Source organism: Plecotus auritus (genome assembly GCF_963455305.1).
Source record: "Plecotus auritus genome assembly, chromosome: 9".
Taxonomy (NCBI): domain Eukaryota; kingdom Metazoa; phylum Chordata; class Mammalia; order Chiroptera; family Vespertilionidae; genus Plecotus; species Plecotus auritus.
This window is the reverse complement of record NC_137783.1, coordinates 98,040,719-98,063,891: the sequence shown is the minus strand read 5'-3', so window position 1 is coordinate 98,063,891 and position 23,173 is coordinate 98,040,719. Positions and strand designations below refer to the sequence as shown.

The window sequence follows — 23,173 nt, the reverse complement described above, 5'->3', positions numbered from 1 at the left end:
AGCCGTGACAATGTCATGTCTGTTATCCACAAATTCAGTGCCTTTGCCATAAGCTTTATCACACACTGTGCCCGTAACTTCTGTAGTTTGAGGTACAACAGTAAAACTAGCGCGAACTTCTTTTTCCTTCTTCACAATTTCACAGGCAGATCTGTTCTCGCCGTAGATCTCACCATAGGATTCTTTTCACCTTTTCACTTCATGAGAGCACTTTACTGATTCTCCTTGGCATAGCCGCATTGCCAGCACCAAGGGTCTTGCGCTTTGGGGCCTTTATTAGTAAAGTAAAGGTTACTTAGCAGCAAGTCGCTCTGCTAACCAAGACGCTGCCAAGCGTTTAGTGCGGATGCAGGTGCAGCGAGGAGACGGGAAAGAGGAGGAGTCCCGCAGGGACAAAGCAGGACATCGCGAGATTTTATCTCCTCACTCAGCATGAAAAACAATATATGAATTGTTTATTTCTGGATTTTTTTTTCACTTAATAGTTTTGGACCACAGTTAACGGAGAGTAACTGAAACCCTGGAACGGGAGATTGCGATGAGGGGGACTACGGACTTACACAGGAAGCGCCTGAGCACCTGCCAATGAACTCCTCCCTCACCTGTCATTCATTTCCATGCATTCTCTGTCTCTGCCAGACGCCGTCCCCTCCTCGTCTATATTGAAAGATATACTTAGCTTTCCAAGGGCTCCTTGCTACCATTCCCGGGAAGGTTTCTCCAACTGCCAAATCCAATGAGCCGCTCCTGTACTGTGTCTCCATGGCCAGCTGATCCCTTAAGATATAGCTTTGATGGTCTGTTTTATGTCTTTTTCCACTAGCCAGAAGCCCTGCGGAAGTAGGACCTGTGTTTTATACGTGTTGACATCTCCACTCCCGACACTGTGGACGTCTCTGAGTGAATGAGGGAAGAAATGAAGCCAGGTTTACCAATATAGCACCATTCTCTCCCATTCCAGGATAGACACAGAACTGGAATATTACCCAGACCTAAACACAAGGATCATTTGCGACAACATAGATACACCTAGAGGATATTATGCCAAGTGAAATAAGTCAGATCAAGAAAGAGAAATATCATATGATTTCACTTATATGTGGAATCAAAAATAATAATCCTATATAATAAAAGCCTAATATGCAAATCTACTGAACAGCAGAACAACAGGCAGAGCAACCGGTCGCTATGACATGCACTGACCACCAGGGGGCAGACACTCAATGCAGGAGCTGCCGCCAGCCCACAGGCCCCAGGCCAGCCAAGGCGGGTGCCAGCGGGGACCACTCAATCACCCCGCTTATGGCCCCACAGATCGGCCCTGATCGTTGGCCAGGGTTAGAGACCCTACCCATGCATGAATTTAATGCACTGGCCTATAGTAAATAAATAAACCACCAAACTCAGAGAAAAGGACAGATTTGTGGTTACCAGACGTGGGTGGGGGGATTAAAGAAATGTGTTCAAAAGGCACAAACTTCCAGTTATAGATAAATAAGTCCTAGGGATGTGATGTACAACTTGATGGGAGCATCTGTTAAGGTTTGCCAGATGAGCCGCCCCCAATACTTGTAGTGCTTGACATTCTTTTAGGACAGAAGTTGAGGTCTAATCTCTCTAAATTCTAAATCTAAACATATGGTCACTGCGGAACAGAACTTTGACACATAGAGAACTTTTGCCTGTGATAACTTAAATTTTAATTCATATCAGAATAATGAAAGTTAACATTTCCTCAGTTCAAGATTCCAGGGACTCCTCTAAATGCTTCAAATTGTTTATCTCATTTAGTCCAGTCAGCAATTTCATAATAATGAATTACATTCTTACAGTTTTATCAAAGTGTTTAACCATGGGTGACTTCTGATGGCTTCCCTTAACAATAAATAAAACAACATACATATACACCATAAAGTAAAAAGTAAAAAATCCACCTCATCCTCTTACCCAATCCCCAAGAATGAGGGTAGTACAATTTATGACAGATGTCATAAACTCTGATTCAAGGTCAGTTAAGGTAAATTGAAAAACATTTATGAAATGTCTCTTTATAGGGGCCTAATATTCTTCTGAAGGAGAAAGAAAGAAAGAAAGAAAGAAAGAAAGAAAGAAAGAAAAGGAGGGGTGAGATGGTGTGTAACCTTAAAACAATAAATAGTAGTATAAGAAATTACTTTGTAACAGCATATTAAATTATAATCCATTGTGCAATAGTCCTTGATATTTTATATTCCACCAATCTAACATATCAAAGAATCCAGTTCCCTTTTGAATTAAAAATAGAAAGCAATATTTCTGGAAGGAAATGCCATGTCTGTATTATCCTATTATTAGAATTCTAGTTTATACAAAGTTACGGTGTAAACAACCTCAGTATACATACTATTGCCATGAATTTAAAACTACTAAGATAATTCCATTAGTAGTCATATTGTAATAACACTTTTGGTGAAAGAGATGTACTATAACACTAACTTTAAAACACAAAGACTTGAATTATTCATTTTAGAATTATTATGCACAACCAGGTTTTGCAAAGGCGTCCAGGTTTCATCTTTCAAGTAGACAAATAATTCTTAAGAAACCCTGTTTTCTCTTAAACTTATCTTTTATTTACTGCTATAGCACTTCTTTTCAACATAGAGAGCAAACTAATCTTTCCCAAGGGTACTACAAAGGAGGGAGAGAAAAGAGACTGAACTCTGAATTTAGCCTGATCTCCGATTAAAAGTGACATTGCTGTAATCTAGCATTATGCTTTCAGTGTTCACAAAGCTTTCTATTCTCATATATTTAATATTGATTTACCCCCAAACACACACGTTGGAAGACCTCTGCAGGAGATCTGTAATTTTTATGAGTATTTGTAGGGGAGATGATCATAAATTGCCATGCTCTTTGGATATTATCAGACATCACTGATGACAGTATAAGTTGGTACAAACTTTCTGAAAGTAATTTTTGGATTGTTTTAAAATTTTGCATAATGTCTGATTCGATAACTTCACTACTGGGAATTTATTCTGAAGAATCAATCATAGATGTGCAAAAAATTTATCTTTGTAGCCTTAAAGGAAAACTATTGGCAACAATTTAAATGTCCAGCATTAGTTGTTTGGTTGAAAACAACACATGATATATAGCAATACAACACAATTTTTATTCATCCTTAAAATGTATGCTCCATAAAAAGATTTAAGGAATTAGAAAGGTGTTCATTATCAATTATTAAGAGAAAGAAATTAGGTCCCAAGACACCATGTTTAGAGCAATTCTATTTAGACAGAGCTGGTTATTTTGTATAGTGGAATCAGGCATACATTTTATATTAATTTTAATTATTTTCTTCTTATAAGAAGAAATATGTTATAAAGATATTGCTACTCTTTCATACACAAAAATATTGTTTTGATTCCCACTGACATAAGCTTGCTAATATTTTCAACAGCTGGTTATCAGCTGACCAACAATGAAATTTAATAATATACATAATTATATTATTTAAATGTTATGCTTTACATTCATATTTATAATTATATTACTGTATTTATAGTTATTTGCTCATATAGAAAAAAATTGGACAATCTGCATTATCATACCCATGAATTCAGACAGAGAAGGTAAAATGAACCTGGGAATCATGGGGAAAATAAGAAAATAACAATAGCCAACATCTGTTCTTACTATGTGCCAGACATGTTTGTCTCAGGTAGAGTACTCAGAGCTGTGCCTGGTAGAGAGTAAATGATATATGTACATCTGATATTGCTACTCTTGCCTATTTATTTTTAGGATTTTGACGGTTTAGTTATTATTAGCAAAAAGCACCTGTCCTTCCATCAGCTGTATCTTTACATATTTTCCTAGTAGTAGAATATTTGAAGTCTCCAGTGCTATAAAAATCTCCCACTGAAGTGGGAGCTATTATCCTATATAATAAAAGGACAAATCGACCAAACAGCAGAACGACTGGTCGCTATGACACACACTAACCACCAGGGGGCAGATGCTCAACATACCCTGGTGGTCAGTGTGCTTCCACAGGGGGAGCGCCGCTCAGCCACAAGCCGGGCTGGTGAGTGCAGCAGCCACCTCCACGGCAGCGCTAAGGATGTCCAACTGACGGCTTAGGCCCACAGGGAGCGGGCCTAAGTCATTAGTCGGACATCCCCAGAGGGCTCCCAGACTGCGAAAGGGCACAGGCCGGGCTGAGGGGACCCCCCTGCTCCAGTGCACGAATGTCGTGCACCGGGCCTCTAGTTGTAAATAAACATAATGGCCAAGAACATGGACCTTGAGGACCATGTATATGGACAGACTGGGGGCAAGTCTAACAACACTGTTAATGACTGTGTGGACATATTAGTCAGGAAAATCAACTCAATATACCCTGAACAGATGAACAAAGAGCCCAAAGAGGAATTTATTGCCTTGTGTAACTGGGAAGTTAAAGATTAAATCAAAATTCATACACAGCCGCATGTAGGGACTCAGATGGGGTTTTTATTTCTCCTTCCCTCGTTTCTCTCACTACTTGACTCATTATCTCTGTGTACTGGTATATGTTCACCTGTCACATGTCACATAGGATGAGAAAATGATGGCCATTTCCTATGACCGCCCCCCCTTCTTAAAGCTTTGATTGGGGCAGGGAAAGGCAAAGGAGAAAACTCTGAATGGTCCAATTGGCTCACAAGAACAACCCCAGATCTGTCACTTTATTTTTTTTTAATTAAAAAATATTTTATTGATTTCAGAGAGAAAGATGGAAAGATAGTAACATCAATGATGAGAGGGAATCATTGATTGGCTGCCTCCTGCACCCCCCACATTGGGGATCAAGCCCATAATCTGGCACATACCCTGACTGGGAATTGAACCATGACCTCCCGGCCCATAGATCGCTGCTCAATCACTGAGCCATGCTGGCCAGGCTAGATCTATTACTTTAGAAGGAATGGGATCCTCTGATGAGCCTACTGTGGTCAGAAGGGCAGATACACTGTTTATTTTAGAAGCCCTGCCAGAATCACATGATGCATTTGGATACCCATTTTCTATCATCCTGTTTTCTTATCCATAAATGTGAAATCAACCCCCTGAACCGAGTGATAACAATGATGAAATCACATGATGTTTGAAAAAGATGTGATAAAGGACCTAAGCAAAAAATAGCTATTAACATTAATTACAATAATAAAAATGAAGAATGTTATGTAGTAGAAACAGAAACAACCATCTTTTTTTGATCCATAAATGTTTTGCCTGTCTTGTTAACCCACTCCGTTTCCCCAAGGAGATAGCAAACTTAAAGAGCAGGCACCCATGACTTGTATTCTTCATGTTTCCATGACAACAGCTATCACAGAGAAAGGAAAGAAACTAACATATATTAAGCACTATGCACTTTAGTAGAAACCTTGACATGTGATCTATTTCATGCACCAAACACAGCAACCTGCTCAGAGCAGTCACTTGATAACTATTTGATTAAAAAGTTCAATGAATACAAATTGATGTTACACATTTGGCATAAGGTAACTTCAAGACAAAATAGAAAACATTATATTGTATTACACGTAATAGCAACTCACATTTGGAACAAAAACACTTTTATAAAGTCTCCTTAAACTCTTTTGAAAGAAAATTTTGTTCTAATAGGAAGTACAATCTGGTTCAGTTGGGATTTTGAATTTTGGAGTCTGATGTTTACCGCTATAGTTTCAGTGGGTACAATGCACTTAGGGATATACTAAGGCCTCTGCCTAGGTATTAATATCAATAATATTAATATCAATAATATTAATACTGATTCTGAAAGTCAATCAAATTGAACATAATAAGTTGGTTTGTTGAAATAGGAAATCCCAGGCTCCTCACTGTAGTGTCACAGGCATGCACACTTCCTAGGGGCCTTTGCCCTCATCTTTGAGAGTTACAGGCTTAGCCCATCACTGCTTCTGCCCTTTTTGTCCAGATTTCTCAGGCTCTTTTCTCTCCCAATATTGGGGATTTTTCTGGTGCTTGGGGAGCGCATAAATCCAAAGACATTTTCATACAGAAACAGCACAGATGAAGTTGAATTTAAACACAGGCATTGTTCTAGTTCCACTATCTGAGAGTCATGAATTCGGAAATGATGACTAACCAGGCAGATGACAGCAGTGGTAAGAAGTACCTCCTAAGACTCCTTCCTATGGAATAGCAGCAGGACCATATTCCATGCTAGGGCTAAATAATGCATTGGGAAAACAGGAAAAACCCATACTGATTTCTCCTGTAGCTCCATTTTTCCCTTGTCACAGCTTTATTATTATTTATTTACATACCATACATTTCACCCGTTTAAAATATACCATTCAATGGGTTTTAGTACACTCACAGTGTTGTGCAAGCACCACTACAATCAATTTTAGAACATTTCATCACCCCTCAAAAGAAACTCATACCCTTTAGCAGTCATCCCAATCCCCTCAAGCCGAGGTAACCAGTCATCTTCCTGTCTCTAGCCTCGGACAGGTGGCTCAGTTGGTTGGAGCATCCTGTACACCAAAAAGACTGTGGGTTCAATTCCCTGTCAGGGTACATACCTAGGTTGTGGGTTTGATCTCCAGTCGGGGCACATATGAGAGGCAATCAATGTTTCTCTCTCATTTTTATCTCTTTCTTCTCTCTCTCTCTCTTCCTCTCTCTCTCTCTCTCACACACACACACACACTTTCTTTCTCTCTAAAATAAATAAACTTATCCTTGGGTGATGATTAAAAAGAAGAAAGAAAGAAAAAGAAAAACAAGCAAAAACTCATAGACACAGATAACAGTATGATGGTTACCAGAGAGAAAGAGGTGAGGCGTAGCAAAGAATAAAGGGCGTCAAATATATGGTGACAGAAGATGATTTGACTTTGGGTGGTGGGCACACAATGCAATGCACAGAACATGTATCATAGAAATATACACTTGAAAAACTATATGATCTTATTAACCTGTCACCAACACATTTAATTTAAAATTTTTAAATTTTTTTTTTGTGTGTGTGTGAAATGAGCTGTGCAAGTGTGGGAAGTAATTTGAATTACTTACAGAGATGTAAAGACTGCAAGGCTGTGCCATTGTGCTGATCCTTGAAGAATGAATAGAATTTCCAGGCCAAAAAAAGGGGGGAAGGATATTGCAAACAGCAGGAAGAGGTAGCTGAACAAAAAGCCTAGTGTGGCCAGATCGCAGTGTTGGGATGTCAGAAAGAAAATGGCAGGAACATATCCTATTTCCTTAAACGTGATTGGAGCTGCAGTCTCTGCATCTAGAAACAAATTGTGTTTTCAGAAGAGATCTATCTCGGTTTGAACATTTGACTTCTCTCTTGGTACTTGATGAATTGTTTACATGTTTGAGTCTCCTTCCTGATCATAACACCTTAAGACGTGAGAACATGACTTAGTCTCCATGACAGTGCCTAGCCAAGTGTTGAGAATATAGTAACTATTCAACAAATACTTAGTGAGGGAGTAAAGGGATCTGTGAATCAATGAATATTTCACTTTAAAGACTGAACAAATCACGCTTTTTTGTAGTGGATGAGGGTTAGAAGACGCTAGTAGTTCTGACCTCACAATACATATATCAGAACTACATTTCAGTGGATATTTAGGAGGAAACACAGTAGATTAGAGATTCCATTGGAATGAAAGTTATTGTTCAGATGCACTGTTTTAAGTACTACTGGCAGTTGAAGCTCACTCAAGAATGAGAAGCTCTTCACTGGGAGGTGATCCTTGGAAGCAAGGATAGAGGAGTAGTGAGACAGGGAAGGAAATCCCACTGGGAACATCTGAAAGAGTCTACAGAGCAAGCCTCAGATTATTCTACTGGAGGGGCGAGGAAGCTGAACTTTACCGATTTATGTCAGTTTTAGATGCGACTGCTCTTGAAGGTGTTAACTTTATAGCACTCTGACCTGTCCAGCATGCAAGACAAATACACTCCACGTATTCAGAGAAAGCTTTTAGCCGTATGTTGAGAGGATACAGACATTTCTTCTGCTAATGTCTAGTGCACACCTTGGACTTTCTGTGCTTTCACCAATATTTTTAAGGAAGTCACTAGGGAGAGAAGGGAGGGGCCGGGGAGAGAGAGAGAGATTGAGATTACAAAGGGTATTTTGGTGAGCCAAGCTACAGTCTCCACTGCTGTACTTAATCTTGAGACCATAATTGATATTTATCATTTCCATCCTTTACCACTTCTATTCCTTGGCCAACCTGCTTCTAGTCTAGGTTCATCGCTGGTGCAATAATGCAGTCTTCCATACCTGAGGGTTTGAGTCTCAAGTTAACTGTCCTCCTTGTAACTCAGTTACTTATCCTCATAGGTGTAATTGTTGCAATTATCTTTTAGGTTCCGACCAGGCCTGGAAGCATCAAGAGGCGCCCCACTGAGTCCCATGATTTCCAGACATACTCCTCCCAGCTCCATTATTTAGCAGCCACCGTAGGTCCTCTTGGCAATCAGGATGAACTGCCTTTGCCTGCAGAGTAACTGTCTTCTCTAACTCCTGGCCTGTGGGCATGGAGAGCCAACAATAACCAGGTGGCAGCTGAAGCTGTAGATTTAGTGGAACCCTTACTATGTCTCCTGGTAGAACTTTCTAAGCCTCTCTGTAAATCCTGAAGTTGTAAAAAGGGGAAGCTCACTTTCGTAAGTGAATTAGTAAAAGTGGTAATGGGGGGCGGGGGGATGGGCATCATGCCTACTTCCACTTCATGAAGATAGCTTATCCAGGACACAAAACTAAAAAAGAAAAACTAAAAAAAACACAAAAAAAAACACAGCATTTAATAGCACCACATCTTCAGCCTTAACCATGCAGGGTGTCATTCCAAATGAAAAACAGCAACATAGTTACAATGTCAGACCTGGTCTACCCAGAACAGTCACCACTGAGCTTCTCATTGAGGTTGGTGTCCCTCTTTTTGGGGCGCTGCTTATTGCTTCAGTAAAGGGAGTATCTTTTGGTCTCTCCTGGGGAACATAATTAGCTGATAATTTTTCTGGCATCACAACATAAACACATTGTAACATGTCCACCTCTCAGGAGACCTCGGAGCTCTTCTCCAATACTTTGAAGTAGTTCTGGCATCTCTACACCATTTATTTTAAGCCAACATTGTTTCCAAGCTTTAAATAGCTATTCCAGTAGCACATTGGGATCAGCTCCAAGTGTATTTGTCAGACTGTTAAAAATTAACTCATGAAAGAGTATTTTTATAGAAAAAGATTATTTATTATTTGGTCTTACATTCTGTCCTCCCTTATCCAGCATCTCAAGATCAGTTTCTTAGAATGTTCTCAGAGTCCTACTAGTTCTTACCAGCCAGGTTCTATAGTTCACTTGACTAATGAATGATCCATTTCATCCTGCAACATAAGTCATGCCTTTCTGCTCAGGTCATGCTGAGAATTGACTCCTGTTATGTGTCCAGAAGCAATGAGGGAGATGGGAGTAGAACTTAAGTTTAAGCATCACCACTTATCAAACTTCCTACTGAGGAGGTGCTCTTATGAGTCTGTTGGCTGTCTTTGTAAGAGCATGTACCCAAATATCTCCTCTACTTCAGTGTCCAACTCCTTCCTGAAAAGGATGCTGATTTTAATGGATAAGATTTACTAGTTTTGTGAATTCAACCTCCTATACAACTCTGCTTCTCTGAAAGTGAAATCTCAGACGGGGTTTTCAGCATGGTTTATCCTGTAGCTACAGAAAAGGAGGGTTATTTTGATTATTGGTTGGAGGTTTTTAAGCTTTCACCTCAAATCCTGAATTGAATGTTGGCTGACCAAGTCTGTAATTTTTTTTTCCTAAAAAATTTCTATGAAGGTTAACTAACTCCACAATCCCATATCTTTTAAACACAAGATTAATAGAATTCCTCCATCTACATTCTATCCCTGATAGGAGGAGTCTTAGTAATTATGGGGCTACATTTTGCCAGGGATCAGCCCCATGCCATTATGCACCAGCAAGGGGGTCCTTGCTACCGCCTGGGTGGTGCTTGATTCATCTCAAGAAGCTGGTATTGAGGAGTTCCTTCCTAGGCCAACTCTGTTCCAACTAACTTAGGATGGGCTTGGGTTCCCCCAGAAGACCCTGAACAAGGATTGAAGAGAAAGTAGTTTATTTTGGAAGTGAACCCAGAAAACGCCAGTAGAGGAGTGGGGGAGTGATGACAGAAAGAAAGGAAGCTAATAAAGGATGAGTAGGATAGAAGGTTTCCCCTGTGGGAACCAGGGACTTACTACCATTGGGAAGTTCTGAGACATTGCATAGCACATGCTTCAGGATTGTCTTTCCTGAGGGACAAAGACCTAGGGTATTTATTCTAGAATTCTTGCTGTCATAAGTTGAGGGCTGCTCCTGGAGATATGAACTCTCTGGAACTTCGGGGCAACCTGCCTTAGGGATCAGGTGCTCCAGAGATCAGAGAACGCCCTCAGGAAAAGGGTCACAAACACAATAAGAAGCTGTGTGGTTGGTGCTTATGGAAACAGTGAATGCCACAATAATAGGGATAGGAAACACCAAAACATCTGTTTCGAAAGATAAAACTCCTATGAGTGTATGATGAACATCCATGGAAAATAATGCCATTAAAATGTGGTAGCTATCTATAGCATATCAGCACCACAGCCATTGAGTAAAGCAAGATATCACCATGCATATTTTAGCTGTGTGCGTGTGTGTGTGTGTGTGCGTGTGTGTGTGTGTGTGTGTGTGTGTGTGTGTTAACTGGTCTGGCATCTTTCTTGATCAGATTATCTGAGGCTATATTTCTCTGCTTAACCAAAGAAATCTGTATATACTACTTACTTTCTTGGCCTAAATGTTGATATGAACAGTAGGTATAGATGGAATACTCATGTCAGTTTTAATAGTGCCCAGCAGTTCCTTTAAATGCACATGTCCCATCTCCTATTTGAAACAGAATTTTAGAAATGAGTCTTGAGAACCATAGATACCCAGTCCCCCAAAAAGTTCACAATACTAAGAAACTCAGAGCACTCTCAGAAATAAGGAAACAGAGTCCGTTCATGTTTTATTTTTCACTTGTGAAAATATATACAATATATATTACATGTACAGAGTCCCACAGCATGAGTCAGAGAAAGCTAACAAAAGGGCACAAACAGGGGGCAGATCTTTTTCATACATTTTCCAGTTAAACCCACATTCGGGGCATGGCAAGCGACAATAAAAGCAACAGCACAGGAAGCCTGTGTGCATGACTCCGAAGAGCTAAATCAGAGGAAACTCCTGTGTTTGTTGGGAATGGAGGTCATGTCTGGAGAAAAGACCATTTCAACTTAGGAGGCCGGTCAGAGCAGCAGAGAATATATTCAAGTCTGGGCAATGATACCAGCGGCAAAACGAAAGCCAGTGCTCAACTTGCCAGCGAGTCTGCCCTTCTCCCCTTTCTCTTGAAAACCTGAGGCCTTGGCTGATGCAAAGAAGCAAATAGCACGGCCCAATCTCATCCTGCAGAGTGGTGGTCAGCTGCCAGACACAAGTTTTTAACACACTAAATATTCTAAATGCTTGTAAACACAGTTGCTGATGCTGGGTGGGGGGGTGGAGGGGGCAAAGGGGGGGAAGGCACAGACATTAAAAACACATTTGCTATTTCTCTCATATAGGAAAGATAGAGGCATAGATCTTTGGCGTGTCACATGTGTGTCCCTATCATGACATTTTTCCAAAATGGCAAAAGCTGAGGCACCATGTCTGAGAGGATGGGGTGATGTGCAGCATGTTCCACCACAGAGCCCACTAGGATCTGGCACAGCTGGAGCAGCTGACCGCCCTGGGTGGCGTGAGGTGCGGCTTCACGATGTCCGGCTCGATGGACTCCATCAACTCACACTCGTTGGCGAGGATGTGCTTCACCAGGCACCTGGAGGCTTCGTCGATGTTTATGTTTTCCTAAAGGGAAAAAACAAAACAAAGCAGCTTTTCTTACTCGGTGTTCTAGATGATGCCGGAGCAGAGACCTTTATGTGACAGAAGGGCAGTATTTTGGGCAACTCATTTAAACATCCCTTCCTATAGGCTGCCCATGCATCCTCTTTCTATTCCCTTCACTTCCATGTATTCTTTCAAAGCGCTTTGCTTTTTTAGACCTTCACAAAGGTAAACGTGTTTATTTTGGTCTGTCAGGCAGGAGAAATAGTGTTTTGTAGGCTCACTTAGTAGGTTGAATGAAAGTTAGAGGGCAGTTTTCTTATTTTTCACATACTCTTACACTATAAGATAATATTGCAAAATATTTACTTCCAGTAAATACCAAACACAAAATCTTGATCTTCAGTGAAGTCAAATTTGGCTGTTTTTATCACAATTTGTAGAACTTCTCTGATGTGTTTTCTCATATTCAATGTAAGCAGATAAGGACTTCCTTGTCAAATTGTTTTATTATAAAACCTTGTCCAATCTGAAGTATATCTACTTATCCCTAATTTGTGTGTGTACCTGGTATGTCAAAGTTGTTGATATACAGGGTGTCCCCCCAAAAAAGGTATACACACTTCGACAGCTGATAGCTCAATTTTGAAAATGATATGTATTTTAATCAAAACTGACTTTATAATTATTCAAAGTGTGAATATACATTTTTGGGGGGACACACGATATTTTTAGATCACTGTCTGAAGTCATATTACATGGAAAATGTAAGATGCAGTGATTGCTTCCAAAATGATATTTATGACTAACACCTAATGGTCATAAATCTAAAACAAGGTTAAGTTCTGGTTGCTTTTGTGCATTTTTGGGATGTGTTCTTGTCTTTTTACAAGACCAGTGTTCATATCTCTGAGCCTCTCCTTTCCTCATCTATACAATCGTCTTGATAATACTTATCTATCTAATAAAAAGTTGCTTCCCTTCACTGTGTGTAGTGATCATGGGTGCTTTCACAGTGTGAACGTGCTGGGTACTTTGCATACATAATCTTTTACAATCCCAGGGTTTGTTTTCTGTTCTTAGTGATTTTGCTGTTATTGTTCAGGTGGGAGTGGGGAGGGGGCCTTCAGCTCAACTACCTGCCTCATGCTGGGGAAGTTGGTCCATAGAGAATAGCTGCCTTCTGCCCTCTTCTCTGCTGTGCAGGTTCCCATGCCTTCAAGTCAGGCCCATGCTTGGCATGCTTTCTGGCACTCTTCCTCTTCCTGGTGTCATGCCCACAGGTCACACTTGAATGATCTGCTCCCAGACAGTAATCTCTCCAAGGTAGGGGCACACCCAGCTCAATGCTTTGCTCTTGAGTACAGTCACTTGTTTATGTGACCAATTGGAAGCCAGGACCAGATCCTCTAATGTCTCAGATGCACGGACAGTGGGGAGTGCATATAGTCTGACTTAGCCTTCCAGGCCTTGGCTTCCTGGGCCAACACATCTCCCTAAATAAGACCCATGTTCAGGAGGTTATGGGATGCTTGCCCAGCCATTACTAAACCAATACTTTAGTGTCCAGTTGAATATTGCTTGTGTGTTGGGGAAGGAGATAACAAAATCCCTCCCCAAACACCAACCATGAGTTATCATCACATCAGTTTATAGAAAATAAAACTGAAGGTTATAGAGATTAAGAAACTTCCCCAAGATCACATAGTGGATGGGTTGGAGGGCCAGAACTCAGACCCAAGTTTTTTGACATCAAAGCCTGGGTCTTACTAAGCCATATTCCTTTTCAAGATTGTTTCAAATATCAAGTGCAATAACAAATAAAAAGTTTTTACCCCAGCATTAGGCCCAAAAGATGCTAAATGAACCTTAGTTCCTTTCTCCTTCATAAGTTAGGAAAAACAAACACATGTTTCTATGACAGGAAAATCTAGTTTTAAGCATTAAAAAGGGCCCTCCTTCATGTACAATATAAGTTAGTTTTGGCAGTCATATTTTTTTAACCCCCACTCACATCTAACATGCCAGTTAAATGGGGTTTTCTTTCATTAATATGCAAAGTGGCAAAATCTAATAACGTGGAGAGTAAAATGCTGGTGTAGACAAATCAATACAAATCTATCATCATTAAGAGAAAAACAACTAAAACCCAAACCCAATTAATGGCAGCCTAGACAGTCACTTTGGTAAAAGATAAGATGAAACTGATGGGTTAACACACCAAATAAAGGATAGTTGGTGTCGGGACTAGGACATGGGGCCATGTCTGGTTCCATCAGAGCCTGCTTTCAGACTGTACATATGAGCAAAGTGGAAGTTCATGGTGACTGAGCCACATTCATTCATTCAATAAATATTCTTTAGATTCCCACTAAGTACTAGACATACAAAGAAAAACACCATAAAAGAATTCCTGTCCTTGACTGAGCTTATACACTATCAAGGTTTAGGTAAACAGAAGAGTAAGGTTGGAAATGGCATCTTGAGCCAGAGCACTGTAGAGACTTGGATCCTAAGTTGGCCAGGTAGTCACTGAGGTTGTTCTGCTGGTGACATGTCAATAAACACAATACACTACAAATCCATTACCAGACAAAACTATATGATGCTTAACACTCTGTTTTATCCCTTCATCTATCAGTAAGTATTTAGTAAATACCTCTCATGTGTACCATGGTGCTGTTTGCTATGGTATGTTCCTATGTCAGATTAGAGATTTCAAGAGGAAGCCACAAAGAAAAGCAAACACATTATATACCACTACACTTACCACATACAAACTACACAAAGGCATGGTGTACAGTGTTTAGAGCACAGGCCTGAAGTCAAATTCTTCTCTCAGCTCCCCCACTTTCTTGTTGTATAAATTTGGACATATTCCTTTACCATTCCCTGCCTCGGTTTCCTCATCTGTAAAAAGGGAACTAGGAGATTTACTTTCAAGGTGATTGTAAGTTAATAATGTTAATACTTAGCACATATGAAATGCTTAGACAAATACTTAGACAAGGGCATAGAGGATGCATTCAGTAAATGTTATCTATATATTCTTCTCATTCAATCATCAAAAGAACACCATTATGTGTATGTTCTATTCCTTCATTTTGCAACTGAGGACAGATTTGGAAGGGGTAAGTGGCTGGCCCCAAGACACACAATAGGATGTGGGATTGCCAGCTATGAGCCCAGCGAGAAGAGTAAACACTAACATTCACCATAAGCTTACTACAAAAACCAGGTGTATAGTGTTTAGAACAGAGGCTCTGAGCCAGATCCTGTCTCAGCTCCCCCAAGATATGCACTGGGAAGGAGCCACATTGTCACTGATTTCAACACAGGACAATCACATGGTCAGCATGGAGATATGGAGAAAGAAGAAGTTCCCCAAATAAAGGAACAGCATGGGCAGGAGATGCGTTTCCAGTATAAACAGGGTAGGAGCATGCAGTCAGGACCTTGGACAAGGCTGGTTCCTACTGCTAGTCCTTCTGTTCACCATGGAAGTCACAGCCAAGTGCCTAGACTAGAAGAGGTAATAGCAATACAGAACCAACTCCCCACTCTCCTCTGTCCTCTAACCTGGCCTGATAGAACTACAGGTTCAGACCTATTGGGTGGGAAATTATATTGCAACTAGAGGCCCAGTGCAGGAAATCGTGCGGGTAGGGTCCCTAGGGCCTAGCCTCCTGCGATCAGGGTCATCTTCTGCCCATTCATCAGTCCCCAGGCCGAATGCCGCCTCTGCTGCCGGGCTGTCAGGCCGTTGGGATCACCAGCTCATCCCCGCTTTTTCAGGTACTCAGGCCTGCGGGAAAGCAGGTGCCGGCAACTTCAACTCCATGCTCGTGCACCGGGCCAACCACTGATGGAACACGCTGCCCGCTTGGGGCTGCTCACACCGGCACTGCCGCTGCTGCCGCCACTGCTGCTGCTGGGGCTTGAGGCACCTACGGAAGCTGCGGGGTGCACCTGCGACCTACTTGCCTGGGCGTGAGCGGCCCTGAGCGGGCAGCACATTCCATTAGCGGCTAGCCCAGCGCACGTGCATGGAGGTGAAGTCTCCAGTGCCTGCTTTCCCACAGGCTTGAGCCCCCGAGCAGCCGGAGACAAGCCCGTGATCCCAACAGCCTGACAGCCAGCCCTGTCCTCCCGCCCCCAACCTAGATTCCTCTGTTCACCATTGCTGATCCATTGGAGCCTGTGGGCAGGGACCAAGAGGTCAGTCGTTTACCCCACTCGCCAGTTCCCAGTCCCACCCTGCCCCGCTCGTGGGCTGGTGGGGGGAGGGACCAAGAGGTGCTCAATGCACTTCATGGTGACCGGTCATTTGGTTGTCATGGGCGTCAGGGACATTGGCTTTTTATATCCTATCTAATAAAAGAGTAATATGCAAACTGACCATCACTCCAACACACAAGATGGCTGCCCCCATGTGGTCAAAGATGGCTGCCCCCATGTGGACACAAGATGGCTGCCACAAGATGGCCAGCAGGGGAGGGCAGTTGGGAGGGACCAGGCCTGCAAGGGAGGGCAGTTGGGGGCGATCAAGCCTTCAAGGGAGGGCAGTTAGGGGTGACCAGGCCAGCAGAGGAGGGAAGTTGGGGGGGACCAGGCCTGCAGGAGAGGGAAGTTGGGGGTGACCAGGCCTGCAGGGGAGGGAAGTTGGGGGCAACCGGGCCTGCAGGGAAGGGCAGTTGGTGGTGACCAGGTCTGCAGGGGAGGGCAGTTTGGGGGGACCCAGGCCTACAGGGAAGGGCAGTTGGGCGGGGACCAGACCAGCAGAGGAGAGCAGTTAGGGGCAATGAGGCTGGCAGGGGAGGGCAGTTAGGGGTGACCGGGTCAGCAGGGGAGGGCAGTTGAGAGGGACCAGGCCTGCAGGGGAGGGCAGTTAGGGTGACCAGGCTGGCAGGGGAGGGCAGTTAGGGGTGACCAGGCCAGCAGGGAAGGGCAGTTAGGGGAAAACGGGCTGACAGGGGAGCAGTTAGGCATCAATCAGGCTGGCAGGGGAGTGGTTAGGGGGTGATCAGGCTGGCAGGCAGAAACAGTTAGGGGCAATCAGGAAGGTAGGCAGGCGAGCAGTTGGGAGCCAGCAGTCCTGGATTGTGAGAGGGATGTCCGATTGGAGAGGGTGCAGGCTGGGCTGAGGGACACACACCCCCGTGCATGAATTTCGTGCACCGGGCCTCTAGTTTATAGATATAATTGATTGAGCAGCTTGGCACCCAAGTAGACACAGACAAGCACACAATTTGTAGGTGATTGTGAAGACACAGAGCTGCTGACTTAAGTGGGAAACACTACCTGGGAATTTTTATTTGCATTTATTTCAGAAAGTAGTAATACCATCTCCGGGAACATCTTTTGTGAAAATGGAAATTCATACTTTCTATGACTTCCAAGAGAAGTACACTTAAACTGAACCTGTGATTTATTTACATATTTACATCATGACAAGATGGTCTATTGTGCGGACTGCTTTAGGTTGATGTATGCTCATCTCTGTGCCTCTGCTCAGAATCTTTTCTTTTATATCAGTGAGCATGCCTGGGAAACAGGCTTTGAAATTCCTAATAAAGCACTTTAGTAAAAACAAATGGTGGTAACCACGAATTATTATTGAGTGTCTACGCTGGGCATATAGTAGGTACTTGACTTAGGAAATTACGTTCACATCCTACCCTCACAAAAACCTGTTAAAGAGTGAATAGCCATATTTTAAAGGAAAGGAGACTTTAACCTTTAAAAAATTATGCCCAGAGCAGAACAAGGTCTTGGTCAATCTGTCATTCCAACCAAACCCGGCCTAACTCCACTTCCTATCCAGTTCCCATACATTACCTTACAGTGTCTCCCAGGATTAACAGAGCTATGAAAATAAATTTCATTTATAAATCAGTAGGTCTCAATCCTGGCTGCATATTCAACTCACTGGGGAGAGTTAAAAATAATTGGTACCAGGGCTCTCCTCCCAGACATTGTTATAATTTATCTGGAATGGGGCCCAACATGGGTATTTTTTAAAAGGTTCTCCACTTCTTAAAATGGGCATCCAGGTTTGAGACACACTTGTATAATTAGGAATATCTTTAAAGGCACTCCTTTTTAGTTCAATAGTGAACTTTCTGGAAATATCACTTAAGGCAGTGATTTTAAGCTGCACTGATTCTGATCTTCCTATAGATAAAGGCATATAAATCTAACTATCTGAGGTGTTGGGTGATTGTCAGTTTTTTAATTAGCTCTTCAGAACATCTGTCTGATGGAAAATTATTTAATCTCTGACCGCTGGTGCCAGAGAGCAAAAATATCCTAGCAGAAAACCTTCACATCTACCTACTTAGAAACTGGCAAATAATTCATCCTCTGCTAATCTTTCCAAATACATCAACCTCAAACAAAACACTATGTACCAGAGGCTATAAGCTTAGGGCACTAAATTCCTCAGCCCTGTGAAGTTTTAATTAGAGCAGATGGCCCACTGGATAGTAACACCATTCTAAGAAGTTATGCACAGAACAGGGGTCTTAAAGTCCTTACTCTAAGATTCAGCGTTTGTTTACTGAGCACATAAGTGCCGAACATTTTGCTGGTTTTCATTTACTTTAGTTCCTGTCTAACATGGGGTGAGCATAGTGGACACCTTTACTTTTGTCTGCTTAGCACTTCCCCTCATCTCTAATATCACGCCCCATCTCCTTTGGGTAACTGCCTCCTCCCAATGTGATTATGAACTTCTAGTGGGACTCCTCCAAACTGAGCCCCATGTCTCAGAAATTATTCTCAGAAGGTGGCATTTCATTTAATCTTTGTGACAAAGCTGAGGTGGGAGGTGCTGCCCTCATTTTACAGATGAGAAAAAAAGTGAGGTTCAGAGAGGTTAAATACACATGGTCTCAGTAAGGGGTGGCACCTGACTTCCAACTTCAATCCCCAAAGTTTCCATATTTTCTCTTTTTCTTCTCCTGCTGACATCTTAGGGTCTATGGCCAACAATTTGTTAGTGCCCATGTGAAGGTCTGCCTGAACCCAAAGCCCATGTTACAGTTCCTCCATGAAGCAAAGAAGAGAGAGTATGAGTCATTCAAACCAGGTCCTAATGATGCCCCACTCTCTGCAAGTTCCCAGATTTTAGTCTGTGTGATATGCACTGGGAAGGAGCCATGAGGTCACTGATTTCAACACAGGACAGAGTCACATGGTCATCATGGAGATATAGGGAAAGAAGATAAAAGTTCACAAATAAAATCAGCTCCGAAGACTGTGCCCCTCTGACAATACCTCCCCCATTGCCACCATAGTCCTACTTCAGCCACTGTCCTTTAAGCACTAATGTAAAAGTCCATTCAAACCCTCTTTCTCCCCTTTTCTATAGTCTCAGGGCCTCATACCTGCAACCTTGGTATGTGCCCTGACTGGGAATTGAACTCACCACCTTTTGTTGTACAAAACAATGCTCCAACTAACCGAGCCACATAGGCTAGGGCTCCTCTTAAAAACTTTTACGAAACTGAATGGTCAACTCTAGCTTAACAATTTCTTTTCAGAACTAGAGTTTATCTTTTCTTTATATAAAACTCTTTTGTTCATAATTTAACTAACTCTTCATTACAGAGTTTGAAACCCTTGTTTTCCAAGACAGCATAAATTAAACTCTGCCAACATTGTTAGAAAAACATTGCTTGAGTGAAAGCATATAGGAACACAAACTATGTGTAAAAATGGATGTGTTGCTAATACTAAACAAAACCATTTTATAATCACCTTTTTGTATTTGGAATTTCATATACTAGCTAACTACAAGAACTTTGGCATCAACCCTTAAACCTAAGTCTGCCTTTCCCTACCAAATCCCTGATGTCTAACTCCTAAATTCCTCAGTCAGATAACAAGCCATTCTTAGCCTGAGCAACCTCACTTAACACATGTTATATAATTTACTTCTTCCAGACATGGATTAACACCATCCTTTTTTTCATTCTACAAACTTTTAATAGCAAAGAAAGAGGTGATACATCAATTTGAACTTCTCATCATGTAATATTAAAATACACACCATGTAACTAAATGAAATCATTTATAATTCGGCTAATAATCACTGAGCATTTTCCATGGACCAGGCACTATTCATCAGTCTTTACACTCCTTGCTTTAATATGCTATGGAGTCAGCCATTAGGTGATGGTCTTATTAGTTCAGGCCTTTTCCAGCCTCTGCTTAGAGGTCATGATGGTGATGTGCTCCCTTCTCACAACCACTGTGGCATTTCATCCTAGGTCAGGTCTTGTGTGGTCTCTTCTCCAGTCACATGCCTCCATTTCCCTCTATGACAATCATCTTATATATTCCTTCTAGACTGTTTCCCGGCTACTCTAATTTAAGTGTAGCTACAATCTTATGCCATCCCCAATTCCCAGTTCAAAAGACTCTGTTGGCCCAACCGACATGACTCAGTGGTTGAGCATCAACCTCTGAGCCAGAAGGTCAGGGCACATACCCAGGTTGCAGGCTCGATCCCCAGTGTGAGGCATGCAGGAGGCAGCCAATCAGTGATTCTTTCTCATCATTGACATTTTTGTGTGTGTGTGTCTCTCTCCCCCTTCCTCTCTGAAATCAATAAAAATATTTTTTAAAGACTCTGTTGGCTCACATTGCCTGCTCAGAATCAGTCCAGACCAGCAAACTTGAGAGCCAAACAATCTGGCCACAACTCCACTGTCCTGGCTCATCTCCACTGGCCCCCTTTACTCAGCGGCTTCCAACTGAACTAAACCACAGGCCATTCCCTCGAGGTGCTTTGCTTAGGTTATCTGACTTCATCTCTATCTGTAGATCCTCTGCCCATCCAGAGTGAACATATCTCATCTGGTTTTCTTTTTATCTAAAAAAATAAATAGTTGACATTCAATATCATTATACATTAGTTTCATAGTGGTTAGACAATTATATAATTTATGAAGTGATTCCCCTGATAATTCAAGTACCTGCTTCATTTGGAAGTATTTAGCTACTGACATCTAACTGATTCACAAGGATTTCATTTTATTCTGCTTTGAACTTTTATTTTATTTTTGAAATGTTTTTTGTTGATCTGAGAGAGAGAAAAAGGGAGAGGGAGAGATAGAAACATCAATGATGAAAGAGAACCATTGATCACTGCCCCCTATTGGAGATCAAGCCAGCTACTGGCTATGTGCCCTGACTAGGAATCAAACAGGCAACCTTTCCATGCATGGGACAAAGCTCAACCAACTGAGCCACACCAATCAGGCTCTGCTTTGATGTAATTCAGGTATATTTCCCAGTTTCAGAATCTTCTGGTCATCTTGAAATTTTATTATTTGTTTATTTAAGAGGAAAGGTAAGAAGGACTCAGAACTAGCCTAGCTCTGCCAATTACTAGCTGTGTGACCTCAGAGAAGTCACCATAACCTCCCTCCCAACCTCAGTTTCTTTACCTGTAATCTGTGATAAAAATAATGCCAACTTCATAAAGTTGTTGAGGATGTGCATAAAATGAGATGAGATATGTGAAAGAACTCAGCAACAATGTCGACATAAAATAGGCCCTGAAAAGAAAATATAACACTTGGGAAATAATGCAACATTACATTAATATTATTAAGTTATATATGAGTTTCAGAATGAGTTTCATAAACTCTGATAAAAGAATGTTTGGCCCTGGCCAGGTGGCTCAGTTGGTTGGAGCCTGGTCCTGTGCACCAAAAAGGTTGCGGATTCAATTCCCCGTCAGGGCACATACCTAGGTTGCAGGTTTGATCCCTGATCAAGGTGTGTATGGGAGGCAACTGATAGATGTTTCTCTTTCACATCGATGTTTCTCTCTCTCTCCCCCTTCCTCTCTCTAAAATGAATAAGCATATCCTCAAGTGAGGATTAAAAAAAAATAGCCCTAACTGGTTTGGCTCAGTGGATAGAGCGTCGGCCTGTGGACTGAGGGGTCCCAGGTCTGATTCTGGTCAAGGGCATGTATCTTGGTTGCGGGCACATTCCCAGTGGGGGGTGTGCAGGAGGCAGCTGATCCATGTTTCTCTCTCATTGGTGTTTCTGGCTCTCTATCCCTCTCTCTTCCTCTCTGTAAAAAAATCAATAAAATATATTTTAAAAATAAAAAAATAAAAAATAAAAAGAATGTTTGGAGGGACAAACATACTTCTTTGTTAGAGTAACATATCTCAAAGTGGGCTCTGAAGTTTCATAACAGTACTAGAGTCCCAGTGCACGAATTCATGCATGGGTGGGATCTCTAGGCCTGGCCAGCGATTGAGGCCTATCAGGGGGGAGGGACCACAGGAGGTTGGCCTGCCACCCCCCACCCCCAATCAGGGCCAGTGGGGTGGGGCCGTGGGAAGTTGGCTGTGGGAGCACACTGACCACCAGAGGGCAGCTCCTGTGTTGAGCATCTGTCTCCTAGTGGTCAGTGTGTGTCATAGCAACTGGTCAACTGGTTGTTCTGGTCACTTAGGCTTTTATATATACTGTACAGATAGGATAAAAAGGCATCTTATGGTTAAATAATTTTATGAAATGTTAAGTTAAAAATAATTATCACAAGATCCCTCAGAGTCCTAAATGCTTGCAGAATGTGGCATGTGACTGAAATTCTTGCATTAAATGGAGAAGAGGTTTAGCATTCCGGTGGGAGCACACATGGGGAACCAAAGCAACATGGAAGAACTTGGATCAGAAGGTAAAGATCCACCACAATAATGTGAATTAAAGGAAGGCAGATTCAGGTTAGAGGAAAGCAAGCCGTTCCCCTTTCCCCTCTCATCTCCAAGCACAGAATGAGTTTCATAAACTCTGATAACAGAACTCCTATCACATGCTCTGTCTCCCTGGGCTGGTGCTCCTCTTTGCAAAATTTGGCAACTACTGATCAGGAGGAGGGGTGGTACATATGGGGTGTCTGTGGGTGGGGGGTGAGGTGGGGAATAGAGACAGTTATGAAGTGACTTTGTATTATACTTACGGTTTTTTGCCCTTACCTAGGTGGTGCTAGACCCAATTTTACCTTTCCCCATTTTTCTGAGCCAGCCCAAAACGAAGTTCATGTGTTTCTTTTCCTATGATTTCAGCAGAATAGAGTGAGATCATGCTAATAACAAAGTTGGGAACATGCGCCTGACTGGTGATGACAAAGTCCTGACATTATCCACTCTGATGCACCTTCTCTGACCGATGCCCTATCTCCCACCT

General features: G+C 42.0%; 1 protein-coding gene across 1 annotated transcript in view; it reads right to left on the bottom strand.

The window, feature by feature from the left end:
- Positions 1–11,069: 11,069 nt before the first annotated feature.
- Positions 11,070–23,173, bottom strand: part of RAB38 (RAB38, member RAS oncogene family) — a 52,079-nt gene continuing 39,975 nt past the window's right edge. The window contains exon 3 of the mRNA XM_080640823.1: positions 11,070–11,977. Coding sequence (XP_080496949.1) covers positions 11,825–11,977 — 153 coding nt within the window. The 3' untranslated portion in view covers positions 11,070–11,824. The remainder of the gene's footprint in view (positions 11,978–23,173) is intronic.